General features: G+C 40.6%; 1 protein-coding gene across 1 annotated transcript; it reads right to left on the minus strand.

Moving 5' to 3' along the window:
* Positions 1 to 21744, minus strand: ttyh2l (tweety homolog 2, like). Its single transcript, XM_030790863.1, has 14 exons — positions 21616 to 21744; positions 17370 to 17542; positions 12189 to 12300; positions 9106 to 9326; positions 7628 to 7723; positions 6325 to 6397; positions 4013 to 4082; positions 3757 to 3812; positions 2997 to 3089; positions 2722 to 2814; positions 2456 to 2598; positions 2168 to 2350; positions 1935 to 2013; positions 1 to 81 (listed from the first exon to the last, which is right to left on the minus strand). The coding sequence occupies exons 1-14, from the start codon at positions 21742 to 21744 to the stop codon at positions 1 to 3; spliced, it is 1602 nt and encodes a 533-aa protein (XP_030646723.1).
* Positions 21745 to 22075: the final 331 nt, after the last annotated feature.

Below are 22075 nucleotides of genomic sequence, written 5' to 3' on the forward strand. Positions count from 1 at the left end.
CTACACCTGAAAATCAGTCCCAAAGTGTCTTATCTGGGCATCAGTCATAGATAGGTAGGTGGTCCTCATACTGGGAGAGTACTGTAGCGAGGGAAAAAACAATTAAATATCTTTACAGACAACTGTAGAAAGACTTATTACAGGCTGGTTTATATACAAAATCAGCTGAATTAGATTTGGATCAAGAGCGTACACACTTGTGTCACTGGGGTATGATGGTATTCGGTGTTTTAGGAAAACACAAGCAGAGAGTTTGTAGGTGAAGTATAAGTTGAGGTGAAACAGAAGTGAGCTGAGTTTGGGGCACAGTCTGAGACAAAAACTGCTACAGGTCAAAGCCAAAGAAAACTGCAGGAGTGTGTAGAACCTATATGAATAATTGAATTCGATCCAAACAAACTGCTCAGCAAAACTCTGAGGTATAAGAGTGTGGGCGAAAGTAGAACTGATACGTTTTTTTGTGGATGATATAACTGTAGCCCAAGAGCAATGAAATGGAAGGGAGAGAGTGAAGACAAAGACAAGTATAAGGGCACGTTGTATGTGTGAGGGTACACACTTACTGTTTCTAAATGTCTGGGGATATAATTCCAAAAATGTTGAATAAAAACAGGGGAAAAAAAAAAACATTTAATTAGCTGCAAAATATGGCGTCATTTGCTTAAGCTGATCTTTCAACTTTCTGGTTAAAAAGTCTGAGAAAGAATTGGAAACAGTTAATATGCATATGGGGAATAGTGAAAAGTGAAATACTAATTAGTTTTTATACATGTAACTCAATACTTCTGAGGTTTTAATGAGATGTTTTATTACACACAATTAAAAATAATGAGAAACTTGTATATACTTGTATACATTTACATGTTTAAAAAGTGCCCTGAGTGCCATATATACAGACGTATTTTTTTATTTCTTCTATAACTTTGTAACTGAACACATTAAGGTTTCATTCAGTTTTGTATCAGTCTAAAACCCTTTGAGGAAGTGTAACAGTAATATATCTTTGAAAATCTTTAGAGCTTTAACAGATTACTTTATCTGAAATACCTTTTTTTTGCTTTTTCATACGTGCTGCTCTCAAAGAGAGATGTTCTCAGATAATGACTTGGAGCAAAACTGCTGTAGGGGAAATGAGATGTCCTGTTTTCTACAAATTACTGAAATATATATGACCATAAAAAGACATCTGGATACAATGACAAAGCTTAAACGTAGTGTCAAAGCGTATAAGATCTCTTTCTCTCTTGCATATTACAAACAAAATCACATATCTGCGTGGCATGGCCAAGAATGTGGTAGTGGTAGCCTTCAGGGGTTATTTAACTGGACTCTAATGTGTCAGCCCTACATAGAGCCACAGAGCTAATCCCTGGACAAGCGGATGACCCCGCCAGAATCAGGCCAATGCAGCTCATCCAACAGACCCGATGTCTTGGTGGTGGATTACGTACACGTGTGTTTAATTTACGCTCAGACGCGCTCAGAACATCTACGATCAATTACCTGTCTCATTAAAATTGAGGTTCTCTTGATATTTATCCATCCATAATGCCAACTCACTCTGTGCAAATGGATATAAAACCCTACAGTAGGTGACCTCATCTCATTGCTGTTTATTTAATAATCTTATGTGACTGCTGTCCCCTCCTCCTCCATCAAAAAAAAAGAAAAAAGACGAAAAATTCAAACAGATGGGTAATTGTGCTTAACACTGAGGTTTATGTAGTCAAATTATTAATAGGTGCAAGACAGAGAATAAACTATGAACAGTAGGGGGCAGTCTTGCACTAAATCTAAACAGGGAACCATGGCAATGGGGAAATTAATGAAACACTCTGAACACAGAGATATATTTCCTGAATGGATATTTACCTTTACTTTATAATGAATCAGTATCTGTGCCATCATCATAAGAACCGATCTGACAAACATACCGAAGGTGGCGGTGAACCTCTCCCAATCAGCGGGACGTTTTCATACCGCGGATTCCCTCCAAATAGCATGGACTGATTCCTAAGCGATAGAGAAAGAGGAAAAGAAAGAAGGAAGGGAGTCATCAGCCTAAAACCAGAGAACACTTTTGGACAGTGTCTGTAGCACGAAAACAGAAAAACACATCGATAAATACACACACAGACACACACACACACACACAAGGGAGACTCACATGTACTCTGCGGTGGTTGTACCAGATGCAGCTTGTGCAGGCGGCTGCAGGCTGGTCTGACTGCCCATGCTGCTACTGTAGCTACAGAAACTGTGCACATGGGCCCGGCTCGGGTTGTACGTCATGCGGCGAGCCTGCGGATTAAACGGGTCTTCCTCATCTATGTCGTCGTAGTCTCTGTCCCTGTGGGGGGGGGGGTGAAATGACTGATGAGAATCACCTGTTCAGCAGGGGGGAAGTGGGCACATATGTGTGTTGGTAGATAATACTACTGGGAGTTTTTTTTACCTGCTGGCTATAAGCTTCCAGGCTCTGGGAATGGCACACAGCATCACAGAGAAGGCACTTGCTGCTAGCAAGGAGAACAGGCACAGATAGAGGAGGCCCTCAACGCCATCGTAACACACACCCATTAGAGCGTCCAGGTAGTCCTGCGGAGTCACACACACAAATAAACACACAAGCACGTTCAGAAGAACAGGGGGTCAGCTAAACACGCCGACTACCTATTTATCATACATGAAAATTCACACAGGTTCGAAATGATACTTCACCTTATGCAGGCTACGGCAGTCTAACAGGGCTGTCAGCCGGTGCAAATTAAACTCAGAGGAATTCAAGATTTGTTGAATTCCCAGCAGATCCCTCTGTAAATAAGCCGTATTGAAAATAATGAGAGAATGTATGCTTCCGTATTTGTGTGTGCATATTTGTTTGTGCACGCGCGCGCTTGCGTGCAATTAGTCGCTACACCATGTGCTAAGCAGAATTTCTGTCTAATAAAAGATGTTTATAAGACTGATAGCTCTACTGGCGCTCCAGTTCTTACCTCCGCCGTAGGGAAAATAGGAAGGGAAAACTGTAGTAAGCCCTGCACCTGGATCTGCATGGTGGTCACAGATCTCTGGAAGATGGTCAGAGACTGCAAAACACAAGCGAAACCAAATATGACACAAAGCCTTAGATATGCAAACAGTTTATGAATATACCAAAATGATGGGTTTTCTGGGTCTCCCAAGCTGTCCGCCAATGATTTTGAATACATTAGTCCATCAACCACCTTACTCCATCATCTCAATGTATTTATGTCAACATTCATATTTGAGTTATTGAGTGTTGGATTACAATCATCTGCTTAAAGTCATGAAAATCCTTTAATGGTTGAGGATTTGATTAGTGACTCTTTCCTGTGTTTGCCTCATGGCGGGTTTTGCCAAATGTGTTCGCCTCCAGAAGCTTTACTTACTGTTAAGCAAACATACCGGTTTAAATAAAAAGTCGAAAAAAAAGACACCATTTAGAGGAATCCCGGAGGCATTTTTCGGGAGCAAGACAAAGCTAATTACTACGCACTCAAGGACAAAAAAAAAAGAAGCTTACTTTGATCAAAGTTTATTTTCATATCGCCTTAGAGTAATTAAATTATCCACGCTTTTTTTTTTTTTTTTCATTTTTTCATAAAACCTTTGTAATGGATATCCCATGGATTTTTATTTTTCAATTAATCGGTACAATTATTATATAAGCCCTTCATAATTGCCCTCCTCAGGATGAATAAGAAGTAAAAAGCAGGATATACTGCATCATACCTGTTGGAAGGGATTGGAGAGACTTTGGCTGCAGTACAGATAATAGTGAACTATGTCTAGAAGGCAAAGAGAAAAAACAAAACAAAACAAAAACAAGCACAAATTAAAATCTCTGAGGCTTAATTACAGCCTCATCTATTCAACCCACACTTTTATTTAAATAACCCAATAATGATTCTATTTATTATTCATGAAATGTTTTTTTTTTCCCTCCCCCATTACAGAGGTATAAACATACAGAGTTGACTTGACTTGCCTGAACTGAGGAAGTCCTTGGTTTGATTGACTATGAACTTATCAGGGGACACACAAAAGTCACTTGTACCCTGGGGACACATCAAAAATAAAGCACTACGCCTGTAATTATGAAGAAGCATAAATGTTTTTTCAGAACCATTGCATATCACACGCAAAGCATTACAACATCACGTCGTTACAGTCTCACGTATCAAGTGTAGCAGGGGTTGGGGATTAGAGGGGGTTGGAATTTATGGAATGTCAAATTTTACAAACTGGGGCAGATCTGTTTATAGGAGGGTCCCAGGATTCTGTGACTCCTGTAACAGGCTTTGCTGACCAGAAAATAAGCGTACAGTCAGCTCACACAATCATGTGTTTACACTAATTTCACTGAGAGGGGCCGCTGATGACCATATTTAAGCAATTACAGACCCACTGAACGCAGGAAGAATTTATTCTTTATTAGGTAAAAAAGAAAATTCATTTCCGATCCATAACCATTTCCTGAAATACAGACACAGCGTTTTGAAGTAGAGGCAAATTTGTGAATTAGAGACTTTGTGGAGACTACAGGAGAATGAAGGGAACAGTATGCAAAGATAATGAAAACCTCATTTTATCTGGTTAATAAATGGCAAAAGCCAAATCAAAGCATTCAAACTTTGACTATAGACTGTGCATGGAGACAAGAACAGAAAACACAATAGCATGTTCTCATCTCTGTAAACTGATCAGTGCAAATCACAGGGTTTTTTTGTGTTCATTTGCTCAAGTATAACAAGCAAAGAACTTCAAAAAAGGTATGAAAAATAAGACTGTCTCTCAGCTGCCACTTTGAATAAATAAATGAATGAATAGATAGATAGATAGATAGATAGATAGATAGATAGATAGATAGATAGATAGATAGATAGATAGATAGATAGATAGATAGTGCTATCGTTCATTCCCCAGTAAAGTAAAATTTCAAGCAAAGTGACTATGAAGATTAAAATACATACTTTGCATTTGCTTCCTCAGAGAAAGGGGGAGAGAATCTGTAAAGGGACACTGTGTTTGAAACTTCTGTCCCCATGCTGTCAGTCTTTAAGGGGGTGGATCAGAAAGGGGGCAGCAGGTGTGTGAAAAGCACACAGTCTCTGGGGACGGGAGGATCAATGTTTCTCTTCCGTTAATCCACTTTTCTGAGAATGACCGACCTCTGTAAGTGTCCTCGACCGACCACAGTAAAACCCCAATCCCTCAGAGACGCTGCTTGACCGACTGAATGACTTTTGTCTGTCCTGCATGATGGATGAGGCTAGTCCTTCCTGAGTGACTGCGACATGACTTAAGCCTGCTTGAGACGGATCGGTATCCCTGAGTTTTGGAAGTCTGACAAGTTACCCCTTGAACTCCCGACCCAGCCCTGCGTGTCATTAAATTTGTTTCTTTCCATCTAATTAGCTCTGTTTTTCCAGCTCTTTCCAGCTCTACCACCAGGTTCCCAAAACCAAACCAAGCCTTGTATTTATCACGCTATTTCACAGAACTTTACGTGAAATAAATGTAGTATAACATTTTTAAGAATTCTAAAAAGTCTTTTTATTCCTCTATTACCTGAGCCACTGGTCACCAGTGAGTGACTTCACCATGGCTTATCATTGAATAACATTAAATCTTATCAGAGAATTATAAAAAAAATAAGAAGAAGAAGAAGAAGAAATTAATGAAATTATTGTTCCCCAGACCACACTCAGTCTGAGTAACTAGCACAGTTGTGAGGCTGTAAAATTTCACAGTATAATCCATCAAAATGCTGACAACATGTCAGAGATGTGAAAATACCTGAGGGCCCTGTGAATCTGATTGCAACAATTCCCTCTTAGTCATTCACACTCACAAAGCTTAGAGAAAAACTGCCATAAAACAAAGAGAACGAGTGAGAGAGAAAGAGAGAAAGATCCACAGAAAGGGGGGGGGGGGGGGGGGGGGGGGGGGGGTAAAGAGCAACAGAGTTGACTGTTGTCCCTGTTTCAGACAGAGGGCAGGGCTGTTTACTGCTATAAGCCTCAGGGTTCTCTAACCTAAATGATGAGGGCTTTGTAATCAGCTTTGGCAACTGGCATCACTGACACACACACACACACGCACACACACACACACACACAGACTAAAGAGAAAAACAATTGCTGAGCTTCTGTAATCTTCTGAGACTGGGCTCAACAAGGCCTCCCTCCCTGACCTAAAAACAACAGGCACATTGTTCTTCCAAACAGCAGGAAGTTTTTCCAGATAAAACCATTGCAATATTAAGAGCGCGTCTGATACTCGAGGGGAATAACTTACCACTGCAGTGGCAGTACCTGCTCCTAATGACACCCAGCTGAGGACCAGAGTCAGAATCCCAAATACCATAATGCTAGAAAGGGGAAAAAAAGGACAAGTGAATGAAAAGAATGTAATGAAAGAGAAAAAGAATAGGTTATGATTTATGATATGTGTGAATTACATTTCTGTCACTGAGATTAAAATGAGGGGGAACATACAATGACGATTTTCCATGCCCACGTTTACTTTTTTCCTTATAATGTATACCTTATGAGAAAACAAAATAAACCTCATTCAGAATAAAAAGGAAAGAACAAGAGGGAAATGGAAGTATATCAGTGACTGAGGTTGGGAATAGGAGATCATGATAGAGAGAGAGAGAGAGAGAGAGCGAGAGAGAGCACATGAGAGAAAATGGCTCCCTGATGAACTTAAAAAGGCTGCCAAAGTTTTCTCCTCCCGATTCTCCCATCTGATGATGGTCTTAAAAGCACCAATAAAGTGGATTGAAAGCACTTAATAATTAGTTAAGGGCGCACACACACATCCTGGCACAGAGATCGATAGGCATTAGCGAGGTAAGTGGAGGGAGATCTTGAGGATCTTCCAAGTGGAAGCAAAACACATGGAAAACAAGAGAAGGACGAGAGGACAGCCAAAGCATGCAAACAACTTCTAAACGATGAAGCTGCGCGTTTACATTTCACTCATGCCATACCGAGAAATGTATGCCTCTAACAGCACAGTATCCCAAGGACGTTGATAAGATAAACAACCAAATATTAACAAATTTAACGTGGGAGTGTCTGAAGTGATGCTGCTACGCTGTGGTGGGACAGAGATCCATGAGTTTGTGTAGAATACGTTGATTGGTGTTTCTGGGAAACCGCGTGTTTGGTTTTCAGAGTCATAACCGGATGAGATGAAATAGCAGATTCAAGTGGATGACCTGAGCTGGTCCTAGACTGAAGCCAGGGTTCAGTTGAGCTGAGCCATGTATTAAACTCAAACAGAGGACACAGGGTGCAGCAGAGAGATTCTGTTGTGTTTAATGAGAGAAGGTCAACTGGTCAAAAGCCATGAATCTGAATGGATCTCGGAGAGGAGCCTGCTGCGCTCCATTTAAAAAAAAAACAGACTGTCAAGGACATACAGGTGTGTCCAGTACTGATCAAGTATGTAAACACACTCACACTAATATTCACAAACAAACACACACACGCACACGCACACGCATGCACAGGCACACACACTTGCACACGCACAGGCACACAGGCACATGCATGCACACACACACACAGCAGGTTTTGGGAGAACTCACATGGAAAGAACCCATCGTGACTGCTTTGCCAATCCCAGGCACAACAGCAGGCAAATGACCAGGTCCAGAATCAGCAGGAGCAGATAAGTAAGCCATCTGAAAGATTCATAAAAACACACAATCACAATGAATCATTTAGACCTTCCTATAACACTACAAATAGAGAACACATCACCGTTAAACATTGCATAGAGTGACACATTACAGGTCTACGTGAGTACTGTGAGTACATATGAATAGCCGTCTGTCTCTGTACCAGACTCTTTTTAATCTGTATTGTCCGGTCAGTTAATAATTCAACAGTGTAAAGCCATAAGCGTGGGTATTTTATGGCTTAGAGCCTCTGAGGTACTAATGGCTACAGGTCCAGCACTTCTCTCACGGGCCGTGTCTCTTTTGGATAGAAGTGTCCTTCACAGTTCGATAAGGAGCCTGAGCTAAAGCACCATCTGAGGACTTTTAGGAAATCAGAGCAGAGACTGAACTTGTCATATCACTATCAAATAATAGCGACAACAAACAGCAATAATTACATGTAACTGTGAAACTAAAGGAAACATGAGCAAATGAGGGACGGAAAGCATGTGATTCCTGGGTTAATGAGGCAATGAATGTTCCATCAAACTTTGGGTCATGCATAGGAATACTTGGCAGTGAGCTCTCACTTGTTATTTTAGCTTGCCAAGCGAGACAGATACAGGCACTCTCTGACTGGTAATCTCACACCTCGAAGATTCTAAATGCCCACACATTTTTAAACAGACTGAAGTCAAGTTATTAGATTTCCCTATGACTAATGGATTCACAGACATGAGAGAGAGAAAGAGACGGAGAATGAGAGGGAGAGAGGGGAGCGTGAGCATTCTCGTTCAATAACACACTCGGTGGGCTGTCTGTAACCCTACACTTTTGTCAATAATCTCGTTTTGAGTTCATAACATACTGGCCTACAAACGGAAATACAATCTTCGCAGAGCACATACGAGACGGTTTGCAAAAGGACGACCGGGTCCGAAGGGCAAGTCGACTCTGGAAGGAAAGCTGGTGAATTTGCAGAGATCCTCAGTTGGATCTGAGTTACTGACAGCTCCTCTGATAAGACTGTGCTGGTTAATGAACATCTCTAAGCCAGAGACTGGCCCTTCACTGTGAAAGCGCTATTGGTCAAGGGCGGGGTTGACCTATCTATGCACGTATAATGCCAAATAAATTTCACATGTATGGGGGACAGAGGCTTGAATCAGACATCTCGTCTATATTAAGACTGGCGGTCTCCAATGGATTGGGCCTGGTCTGGTTTTGAATGTCGACCTCAAAGCTTTTGACAGTGTGACAGTGAATGTGCAGAACAGACATGACGCGCTGCTCAAAATGACAAGCGGTCGGACTAAGCTGATGTAAGCTCAGACACAGAACCGTCATCAAATAAATATGAAGCACTAAAAACGAACTTGTTCTGTGAGGTTTTTGGTGGTCACCTGTAATACTCCACATAGCTGGTCTGATCAGCAATAGCAGCCAGGTCTACGCTGGCTCTACTGATGTCTGGCATGGCCATCAACTGTCGAATGATGTTATCAGCCATCTGCTGCATAAAGCGCAGAGTTTGGACATAGTCTCCCCGCGTGGAAAAGATCTCATCCAACCGGGCCAGGTGATCTTTCAGCCCGGTCTGCATACTACTCAATGAGCCAGTCACCTGTGAAAGAGAATGGGAGAAAAGAATGCCAAACAGATTAGATCAAAGTAGATTGATCTCTTTAGGAAGAGTCTGAAATGAAAGTAGGACATGAACGGGAAAGGATAATGTGTCTTTTTTCTTTCTTTCTTTCTGAAGACAAACTGTGTGTAACACAGGGTCTGAATTAATCCAGTGCAAGCTGGCAGGCACAGAAAGAGTCCATTTTAGAGTGGGGCACTGAACACTCTCACACAGCTGTAGCCTTCAGCTACAGAAATGTCTCTGTGAGTCACTGCTGGAACACTGCTCCCATTCTGGCCTGTGGGAACAAAATGCTTATTCCAGTTTCGCAATGGTGGGATTTTATCTGTGGCCAATGCAGATGAAAATGGATATACCGCAAACAAAGGCAGCTCTCATATTTTGCTGGGTCACGTAATCTTAGAGGCACTACTACTAAGACATTCATTGTGTACTATGGCATCTTCTGCAGTATATCTACAGTACAGGACTTTTTCTTGGACGTGTAACACAAACTACAGATTGCTGACCTCGATAAAACAGTACAAAACAGTATAAATACCATATTTCAAAGACTATTGTTAATACCATACATTATTATGTATGTATGTTGTGGTACAAACCTTCCTGTACATGAATGATACATGGAAATACAAAACTTTGGAGGTTACATACTGAAGTACAGACCATGGTCATTAATTTAACCATAAACCTCAACCTCTGCGCTGCTTTTTTTTTTTTTTTTTTTTTTAATAAAGCTTAGATTCACTTAACTGGCGGGAAATCTGGAATCTTCTATTTATTTCCTTTTTCTTTTAAGTGGCCATGCGGCGATCACATGGACTCAAGAGGTTTTATTAAGACAGAAGTATGTGCATACGCGTCAGATAAAACCTCTCTATAAGAGACCGTCATAGAAGCAGGTGACAGAGTGCGGCAGGAGGTATTCAGAGACGAAATATCAGCAGATAACAGAGCGACGGAGCTCTGACAGCAGGTGATAAACAGCAGGACGGTCTGGGCACAAAATGGGGGGTGGAGTTCTGCCAAGCAGCCCAGAGATCCCTCTTTACTCTCTCAACCAGAAAAGGCTCCCTGTCCATAAAGAACTATACTATGAACTGCTGATCGGTTTATTTTTGAGGGCTGTTTTTAAAAAAAAAAAAAAAAAAAAAAAACACATAACCCAGTTACAAAGGAAATGGACCCCATTAAGCCAGTGCCTTGCCTGAGTCTCTGAAGTGTAGTGGAACCTTTCAGAGGCATCCATGAAGTGGTGATGCTTATGTTTCGACACATTACGTTATACAGTCTGTAGATTCAATGCAAACAGTTCATAGGCTGCCTTGTCAGAGACAAATGAGTGCTATCTATGTCCAGCAAAAAAAAAAAAAGAAAGAAAAAAAAAAGAGGCTCAAACCAGGGTGAAAGCAGATTTCATCATTTTGGTTGGATGTTTTAAGGGAAGCCTTTACTTTTCTGTCTAGATAACACATTTGCTTGTCCAAAAGAAACAAGAACTCTTGCATTTCGAGAGCTGCTCAAAGAAGCCATCTGTGGTGGCTCAATTAAGATGTGGAAATGTCATCAACAAGCTGGTTGAGGGGGCAGATGAACAAAGTCAGCCCACGTACATTCTGGAATCCCCTTAGGAAGCTGTGATCACATGCTTCCCCTCCAGTCTCTATGAGCTACGGTAGGCTTCTTCACTCATGTTACTGACATCACTGGATGTGGGTGGGAGGGAGGGAGAGGAGGAACAAGCAAGCGGGGGGGGGGGGGGGGGGGGGCTGTTGATAGAGGAGGGGGGGGGGGGGCTGTTGATAGAGGAGGGGGGGGGGGGATCATAGCTTTGAATGGAGATAGCGATACAAGGTTTTTAATCCCCATTAATGCAGATGGATACTTAATCCCAGCTTTCTCACTGTGATTAATGTTCTCTCTCAAGCCTCCACACACATACACACACAGACACATACACCCACCCACACACACACACACACACACACCCACACACACACACACACACAGACACACACACTTACTCACTCTCATACACATGCACACACAATCCTGCTGAATGCAAGTTTGGTGGTAAGAACGAGACAGCAGCTTGTTTGCCATTCTTTTGTTCATGTCACAGTTACTTTTCTCTTCTCTTTAGCTCAAACCTGTCAAACTATGGAAGGCAGCGTAAGGACAGCAAGTCTGAAACTTTATCATTTATAGAGGGAAGCCCTCCAGCCTTACCGCTCGCCTTGGGCTGTGTGGATCTGTGTGTGTGTCTGTGAGTGTGTGTATGTATACACTGGTCCTCATGCAGCATTTTAATGTAATGCAGTGTTAGCACAGCAAAACACTCCCTCTGAGGACCTGGTAGTTTATCAGCACTGACTGAGATTGTAAACTGAATACTGATTAGTCACTTATTAGACTGCTGCATCCATATGTAAAAACAGAACAGACTAAAGAAGGAAGAGACGGGACTGGAGTTTTTGAGAGTTAGATCATACTGTTATTTGTTGTGAGTACTTTGGCTTTAGTCGATGTTTTATTCTTTTCCGTCCTTTTCTCATTCAGATAGTCCCTATCTTGCAGACACAGACGTGCCCACACCTACATACTCCGCCGTTTTAACTGTGCCATGCATGTTATCTGTGATGTTCTTAAAGCCCTGACTGTCAGCAGTAGCCTTGACAATCGCTGTGTTTCATTCTGTTTCCACCTTTCTGTAATGTATTAAAAACTTTTTGAAAATCTCTTAGAGGTGTCAGTGTTTTACTCTACGCTGCAGGTTTGAGTCCACCCACAGGTCAGTTTCCTAACTAACAGAAGCAGTGATGTAGCATCATCTCTTACCAAGCTATCGATGCCACCAAGAGTCTGATTAGCATTGTACATTGAGTAGGTCAACTGATACACCCCATCGTTGGTCTCGCTGTTTCCATAGAAACCCACACCCACTGCAGAGCTGTGGAAGAAGAATGAAAAAAAAAAAAACGTCAGTTATTATTTCACTATAATACATTTAAGGCGGCACATAATGTTTGGGGTTTTTTTCACATCATTTTTCATTACAGAAGATTAATTCTGATTTACTTAAAAGATTAACTGAAGACAAAGCTCAATTAGGCAAAATGAAGAAGAAGAGGTTGAATATTCTAACAAGAGAAAGCAGAAGCAGCAATGGCTTGTCAGCTAACTGGAGAAGCACATGTAGGTTCTAAATGACCTTTAAGACCTGTCTGAGAGTCTATCACATTATCACATCATTTCATTTTTTTTCTTTTTTCCATTTATTTATTTCTGTTCTGAAGTTGATTAGCATCGATAAACAAGCTCATTGGTTCTTAACCAAGCTTCATTCATTTATGAAAACAATATCAAAAAGCTGAGACTCATTATCTGAACACTTCTCTTTCAGTGTGGAAAAAATGATGTGAGTGGTAGTTGTGACACATTTATGATGTCTCTTGTCGTATCTTACAGTCATTTCCACAACAGTTAAGAAACCCTTTTTCTCTTTGGAAAACAAAAAAAAGGCAAACTAATTAAGTTTTAGTATTAAATGACCTGTCAAAGGACACAGTAAAAACTCTTTTGCATTTGATTTTAAAGAAAAATTTCCCAATTTTCCCCTTGTTTCACCACTGTTTTCTATCCCACTATGTTTAATGCATTTCACAAGCTTTGATAGCTGTGTTTCTGCATGCTGGTGTTGGCATCCTTAGGTGGAAAACCGATGTGAGTGTAAGCTCACCCAATCCTAACAATCCGCTGAATAAGTCTTTCGCAGCGAAATCACAGCCAGACAAAACGAGAGATAACACTGTAAAACGTGATACAAATGTTTAAAATCAGAACATAGCAATTCTGTTCATCTCTAAATCATGAATATACTATGAACTATGTTATCTATGTAAATGGATTTCAGTGTACCGGTACTTTTGGTTTATGTTACTAGCCGTTCACTCCTGAGCTGTCAGTGTTTAATACTAAAAGCTTAAGTGACACTACATAGGAAGTACAGAGGATGCATAGCAAACTGTACAAACTACACTTTTATAGTTATGTACTCATAATCTAGATTATTGTCACGCTGATGACAATCATGACAATCTATATCATGATGTTTTGTCAACAGTCATGAAAGACTCATTCAGATTAAGTGTGGCCCAAAGTAAACTCTAGCTTGTTGAAACACAGCATGCAAAGCCAGAGCAATGTGTCAAACTTACATGTGTAATGGAAAACTAATATGTGTGGGTATACAACATGGGAACATGTCACATTTCACTCATACACACACACCACACACCACACACACACAATCACTCTCTGGATTAGCAGTAGAATTTCACACTGTTTCAAACAAGAGAAGTGAAAAACAAAGCTTAATGTAAATATAGGAAATGCAGAAGAAGACAATGGAGTGGAGCAGATGGGCAAAGCGCCCCCGCTGTAATCAGCCAGTGAAGCAGACCGTGGGTGGGAGGTGGGAGGGTTGTTTCTGGCTGTTACACATCCTCTAACAGGAGCGGTGTGGAGGGGACCCTCTGTTCACCCTGTCTCTGGTGCCTCGTAAGCATGATGGATGCCAGGCTCTCTCTTTATATCATTATTCCAGTTCCCAGAGGCCACAATGTTTCAGGTCCCATTAGAGATCCTGCAGTGGATGTCCCCTTGTTCTACTGGCCAGCAGAAAGAGCACTCATTATATTACATCTCACTTAGAGGCTGTTCGTATCCATTTATTTCACTGACAAATCGAGTGAGACATCGATGAGAATGAATTGAATGATCCGTAGTGAAAACGACTTTTCCAACTGACAGAAAGGTGTTTGATAAATGTCACTGCGTGAAATATATGAATGACAAATGTAAAAATTCTCAATGACTCGCAATACCGTAAACACACTGTCAGTTATGGGGGAACAGACAGCATCAGTGAACCTAAGGAGATGGCCACCACCACGTCTGGATCATTAGAGAATAAAACATGGAGACAGTGTTCAATAAACCGGCTTATATGAACTATACATCATCACTGCTCATCTCTGGTGATTAAACACTTCAGCTGCAGTAAGTATCTGAGCAGAGAATCAAGACTGAGTAATGTCTGAGTAGTTTGGGATCAGAGCGTCTGCTAAAAGACTAAATGCAGCTAAATTCTTCTCTGGCTTAATGACACAGACTCTCCTATTAAGCTGAGGCTCCAGATGCTGTTGTGTTGGTGGATATCAATTAGTGCCACTGTCTCTGCTAAAAGGTCTGGCTACAGCTGCTCCTCTACTGATCTCTGCAGTTTTCTAATGGGGACTGGTTAAAACATCAGAGTGCTGTTTAGGGCTATCTGATGAGACCTCATGGCTCTTGTACAGTATTCTGTCAAACAAGCACAAATGGTTTTATGCACAAAATGAAGTAAGCGCAATTATCTGGTGGGAAAAGCATACACTCATTTCTACATTTGCACATATGGTATTTGAAAAAAAAAAGGATAATTATACTTCAAAGACATATGGATAAAACATATTTCAGATAGTCTACCGAGGCAACATATGCGACGCGAAACGCAACACAAGAGGAATGATCTGAGGTACCTCTAAGAGACAAAGCACCCTTCAGCTACCACAATCAAATTAAAGAGATGACACTAAATGGAACAGTGATATTATTTGATTAAGGTCACTGATCAAATGGGGAAAAAAAGGCTGAAATGAAATAAAGCACAGTTATTAAATTGCATTACTGTTATACAAGTTTATCACACCGTGACAACATTACTTATACAGAATTAGTGGAGCAAGCTCATCCTCCTTTATCTTTTTGTTCATATAGGCACAATAGGGAAAACCTGAAGGTACAAGAACTGAACCAAGATAACAACTGATCAAACACAGGAAACAAAAACAGCAGGAAACAACCCCACATTAACAGGGTTTCTATATTTAACAGGACACGACTTAATCAGACTCTGTTAGTGAGCAGGATGTGGCCACAACAGGATGGTGCGATGAATAATGTCTTCACCTGAATGCAAAACATCAGAATAACTGCTTATGATTTCATATGGAATGAATTTCATCCAAGATACTATGAAACAGAAAGCCCTCTCTCATAGTCTGAACATGAAACAAATGGGGAAAATGTTAGACTGTAGATAGATAGAGAGATAGATAGATAGATAGATAGATAGATAGATAGATAGATAGATAGATAGATAGATAGATAGATAGATAGATAGATATTCTGAGCTGTTTGGCAGGAAAAAGAAAAGCAGTTGGATAGCTGTGAAGTTCCTCATGTTGGAATGTAGATGTTTAATGGGGTTTTCCCTTGTGACCGAACAGTGACTGAGATTAAAACATGGCGATCAGTTGGAGCAGATTTTCACTGGCAAAGATAAGCCCAATATGCTCACGCAAACAGCAAAGGGTTAAGAGTGCTTCCTGGTTAAGCAGCATCATGCTGCAGTACTTAACACTACAACGGGCCTTGTGTGAGGTACTGGAATGTCGACAGCAAACTAACTTAATTAGGCCCCAGTGCTTAGATGACAGTCACAAGCTGCATCCTCCACCAATTCAATTAAGTACTTTGGCAAAAATCATTTGTTCTCTTTCATTGGCATTATAAAATCCAAATAACGTAAAATTCTGTGTGTTCCCACCGCAAGCCTAATGATTCTCATCGTCCAGACTTAAGCACGTTAAACTGGTGAGATACCCTGAACCCAGTGACCACGCTGTGGATGAAGACCTTTTGAAGCAACTGTGTTACGAAAGCCTTTTTTTTTTTTTTTGATGTGAGAGACTGTGACGAACAGGTTTACATTAGGTATTAAAATGGGTCTGTCTGATGGGATCTGTGCCAATGGTAAACAAGACCCAATCACAGGGGACAGGTCTCGGACAACGTGAGGGTGAATATAGATTCTGCTCAGAAGCCTCTCTCAGGCAATATTTATATAGGCTACAAGACTGGGAACCAATACCTCCCAATGAAATCTGATCCCAGTGCTGAGAGGAGACAGACAAAGAGCAGGGACTTTTCAGAACCAGTTCCAATCATTTAAATGGAGATTAGATAGGAATCAAATGATCTACTTTTGCGCATAAATTTTTGATATCATTTTGATGTATATCTCCAATGACCAGAAAAATTTGCTCGTAGTAACCTTCCTCAAATCCCTCTTTTGTAAGACCATAATAGTCACGTTTTTAAAAGTGTGTATCATTCACTGAGTGCATAGATAGACCAGCATTTGTAATTTGCTAACATCTCAGATAATCGTACCCTCTGGCCTGTATCCTGCAGCTCATCAGACGAGTCAAACGGCGGTACAGATTTAATCTTTCCTTCTTTTGCATAACAGATTTCAAGGTTCCTCGGGGCAAGATTTCTATAGTCACGACAGACAGAATATCTGGCTTAAAACCCTAAAAATATCCGAGCACCTTCCTCTTCATTCTCGTACCCGCAGCGTAATAAATCCAATACTAAATTTAATGCCCACTATCCGCGGCGAATTACGCCAGCAATTCCAAATGAAAATGTCACAGGTTAAAGTCAATCTCATTTTATTCCCCGATGCCCTACGCCACCACTTCCCAATCAGTGGTTCTGAATGAGAGGAGCAGACAGGTCCTGTTTCTCAAGCGTCTCTTTAAGATTGAAGCCACGATCTGAATGATAAATGCATTTATTACATCGCCTCGAGTCTGTGAATTAGCAGTGCTTGATGAATATAAATTGGTGGTAAAGTACAAAAACATATAATATCACAATCTGAATAGATTTAGAGAATATAAGACCTTTCCCATGAAATTCTGTTGTTGTGTTCTACCACGGTGGTAAAACGGAGACGAATGGTGTATGTGAAAAGACTGGACCACATGGTGTTCTTCAGTCATGTGTCAGTTGGCTATGGTAAAAGGTCTCGTTCCCAGTGAGGTTCATGTTGTGGAATGCACTGTTCTCCATTAGAAAAACTGCAACGATGGGGCCCAACCCAGTAAATGAGGCGGATTTACTCACCATATCACGAGACCAGTGATGACGGCTGTCCACGTGACACAGCAGGTATCGGGCCTCTTGGTCTCCTCTTCCTCCTCCCTACGGCAGCAGCAAGAGCAGCACAGGTAGACGGCCAGAACCAACAGGCTCAGCCCCAGGCCAATTGCTGCAGAACAGGCTAGGATGATCAGTGACTGTGGGTGGGGAAGAGCAAGAGAGGGTGAGCCATAGTTTGTGGATGATGATATGGTTGTGATATAGCTGTAAATTATACTCTGGAACACACAGTTTAGGGAGAGATCATACAACAGTGCAACAATCTGTTAACACAGCACGTTCAAAGTAGTTAGAGAGTCATATGTGAGGAAGCTGAATGTAGGAAGTAGAGAGAGAGAGAGAGAGATAGATAGAGAAAGAGAGAGAGAGATAAAGAGGGAGAGAGAGAGAGAGAGAGAGAGAGAGAGCGTGTGTGTGTGTGTGTGTGTGTGTGAAAGCTTTGAGATGATGAAGAATGAAGAATCGTTTGGTGATTGCCAGGGTGGTACAAGCACATCCCCATGGCAACCCTCTTGGATTGAGGCCAAGAAAAAAAAAAAGAAAAGAAAAAAGATTACAATCTTTTTCAATCAAGAATCATGTGACAACTGCTAAAGTACAACAAGCCTCCAGTCTTGTGATTCCTGAGCTGCTAGAGTAAGTGGAATAGGAGGATAAGAGAGAGAAAGAAAAAATGGTTACGTGAGAAAAATGAGCATTAAGCAGCAGTATAGAAAATCTGACAATGAAAAGTAGTACTAGGCTCCTGTTCATTTTGTACATTATATGGGAATTCACCATGAATAAGCAATTCTCATAATATGAATCAAAGGTACTCATCTCAGGATGACTTGGTTATAAAAACAGAGCAGATTTTGAGATGAGGAAATAATTATGCGAAACAAAAGATTCTGCACGTGTTAAACCACTGTTGTTACAAAACCCTGTGTAGGAACATGGTCCGCACAGCATCAACACAGAGAAAATCCACTGTGTAGTCACGCTGGCAGCTATCCAGAGAACATGTTAAACACAGAAAACACCACATCCCTGAGTATGCGCAATGTCAGGCACTTGGCCAATATGGATATTACATTACACATATGACTTTGATAACTGACACCATACTGATCTAATATCTAAATATGGCTTGCTGTCTTTACTGGAAGAGAAGAGTTTTGAAGAGCTAGGGTGCTCTGAACAATAGATCCCAATTTAGCATGCGAAAACACACACACACACACACTGCAAGCATTATTGTAGAACCTGAACTCCAGCAGGCCGAACATCCCCGCAAAAATAAATAAATAAATAGACGTAGACAGGATGTGACCTTTGTAAGAGAGAGTAATATATTCTCAGCCATAAACATGCTGAAAGGGCAAACAAGGGCTGGTAGTTAAGTAAATGTCGCCATTCTTTAAAAAAGTCATTGTGTCTCCTCAAAGCTAATGTAGTGACCCATAAACTTCCTCTAAAACATGTTTAGTGACAATAAAGGGAGGCAAATCTGAAATAATTATCTCTTTAAAAGAAAAGAAAGAGGCTGTCTGACAATAATGAATTGGTTGAAAATGTCTGTATTATTTTCTTTTTGCATTGCATTTTTAAGTGTTTTGTTTTGTAGTGCCAAACATTCTGATATCCCTTGAGAAAGTTAAATCCTGCTGATTTGGCACTAATATGCATTTTGAAAGGGCAATTACATGAGAGTACATCAATTTTTAAAACAACTTTTTGCTAGTGGGAAAAAAAAAAAACTGCGAGAAAAATCAATGGTCTAAACATTGACTTTTCATGAGGAAAAAAAAAGCGAAATCTTTTTTTTTTTCTGGTTCTTTGCTTTTTGTCTTTTTGTTTTCTTTTGCTCCTCGTTCAACTCCGCAAGCCAAATCAGAGAAAGGGACTTCACATGTGGCGTGTAAAAGTCCCCAACTCCACAGCACAACTACAGGAACCAGTATTGACTAATAACAGAAAATGCTCTCCTCATACACTGTGTCCCACACATCATAAATCACCATGTGTAAAGGTGGACAACAAATTGACAGTGACATCACCGGATGTAACAGCAGCTGTTAGAATTCAATACAATGGCCAGAGGTCTGAAAGGTCTTGTTTCAACTACAATAAGAAATACATAAGATTGAACAGTGAACATATTCTGTTCATTTTCTTTCACTTATGGAGTCATGATCCTTTGTAGTGGTTTTTGTCACTCGTGACCTAATTATGAGGCATTCTTTGCTACCACAGGCAAATGCTGGATGAGCCATGAAAAGCTTTTAAAGCATGTCATTTCAATTCTCACTGCATCCTGATGTGAAATAGACTTTGCCCAGTTTCAGACAACACGTTCATTTTCTAAATCCTGATTGCCTAATTAGACAAGCTGACTTTTTTAATTCAGTAGAAACAATCCTAACAAAACAAACAAGACAATAAGAACAGAGACCAGACGAGCAGAGGCAGAGAGAAATGGAACAATGCAGATCAAATTGAAGAAACTTCATCTTTCTAGGATGTCAAGAAATTGCCACTGATCTGGTTCTTGCTATGCAAATAGACTAAGCAAAAGAGCATTGATCTCTTCTGTGCTGGAGGGAGAGCAACTCCCAGTATTAGCATGATGTTATAATCCTTTTCCACAAAGACTTCACTGACTTCATGGCAATTCACTCTGTTATTCGGTTAACCCCTGTTCCATAGCCAAAGTTCAACAACACAGGTGAAACATAAACCTACCAGAAACTGCAAATTTAAGGTGGCACAAAGAAGTATTTCACCAGAGAAAAGAATGGATGAGAACAACATGACCTCAAAATAGAAAACATGATGTGATTAAAAAATGAACAAAACTTGGTACAGAGTGTACTTGCACTTACTGTTATGCCAAAGCAGGCCAAGTGTCAGGAATCATAAGGTAAACCATAACTCACAAATTATGTTTTGAGGCTGTGCCCTCCAATTTACTTCTGTGAAATCTCATTTCACTGAATAGTTCTTTAGTTACACCATAAAGAAAGTCATGGATTAATGCCTATTTTTGGTTATAGAAAACTTTTGAATGAAAATGATTTAGTCAAATTTAAGCTGCTTTTCTAATTTCTAAGAAATTTACAACGTGCAACATTTTTATTTTCTTCTGTACAGCCTTACATACAGAAAATACAGTCAGCATGTGGTGCAGAAATGTAATGGTTGTTGTTTGTTTTTGTGAGTGAAAGTGTGCTGTTAAGTATCAGTACTGGGCGTCAGTGCAGTCCTATGATGTCTTTTTTTAATATCCAGTCTTTGGGAACCAAGGGACAGCACATATTCAATATAACCCTCATTTAACTAATTATGGTTACATTGTATCAGGTCTGTAAGTAACAGATAAGAGCAAGGAATTCTTCTTTGCTTGGTCCACAGGGCTGGACAAAACAAAACAAAAACACAGTACACTACTATATGGAGTAATGCCCACAGTTGTGAGCTGAGACGCTTAATCTGTGATCCCATGGAAAGGTAGGTGTGTGTGTGTGTGTGTGTGTGTGTGTGGTGTGTGTGTGTGTGTGTGTGTGTGTGTGTGTGTGTGTGTGTGTCTGTGTGTGTGGGGGGCAGTCTTGTGCCATGCCATCAAACTGTGGATTCTTAACATCAAAGAGGAAACGCAGGAGAAGGGAAGGGTTGGGTCTAGTAGTAAGTGTATTCATGCACCTTCACCTACTTTCAGGGTGTATATATACACTGTAGTATCTGTTATATGGGCTTTAACGCATTACATATGCACTACATTAGCCAATCAAAAAGCAGAGTAAAAAAGTACAAGAATAAGTTGTGTCAATTAAAAATATAGAGGCACATTACAATATGAATATCATATCAGAGAACACAGTAGAATTCCTGGATTGCCAAGGGTATCTTATTAAGCATAACAAAATGTCTGGTATATTGTATTTCTTACTTTCTATCATGTCCTCAAATGAAATTCATCCTTTGGATATGGAGTAACTAAATAACACGAAATCAGGGAACCGCCAATTATTATACAGTAGTTATGTTAGTTTAGTGCAGATAAGCATAAATAAGGTTACACTGTAGGACATATAATTTTAGCCAAAGTCAAGTCATAGTTTCCCGGTCCACACGATCAAGAGTATACAGACATACAATTAGCAGTTTAGAGGCTTCATTGCGTGAGTCTGTCACGCGCCCTCTCGGGACGATGCAAAGACACAACACTAACCTGCTGATATGTTGCCTCCTCCGGTCTAAATGTGTCATCAACCCGCTGGAAACTAAAATTCAGATGGGTAAAATTATGCAGCCAGTAGGTCCACCATGGTGCGATGAAGTCTTGCCGTGCCGAGGCCATCCCTGATTAATCAGTCACTGACAAACAACCTAACAGTAAATCGTCTCAACAGGACCTCGTACTCTTCAGTAATCCGTGTTCTTCACTTTCAAACAAATCAAAACAAAATATCCACAACCTAACAGAGGCACGTGGTCCGCAAAATGAACAGAATACAGGGAAACACCAAACAAAAGTATTTCCCCTCGCTGTCTTCGCTCAGAACAACACATAACAAAATTCTCCTGTCATCATCTCCACTGTCCAGTCTCCATGACGGAGACGACTCCACTTTGACTTCAAAGTACTCTCTGCTCGCAGACCCCATCCACGCAACGCAAGCCGCTTTTTT

Source organism: Chanos chanos, chromosome 13, assembly GCF_902362185.1.
Source record: "Chanos chanos chromosome 13, fChaCha1.1, whole genome shotgun sequence".
Classification (NCBI taxonomy): Eukaryota; Metazoa; Chordata; class Actinopteri; order Gonorynchiformes; family Chanidae; genus Chanos; species Chanos chanos.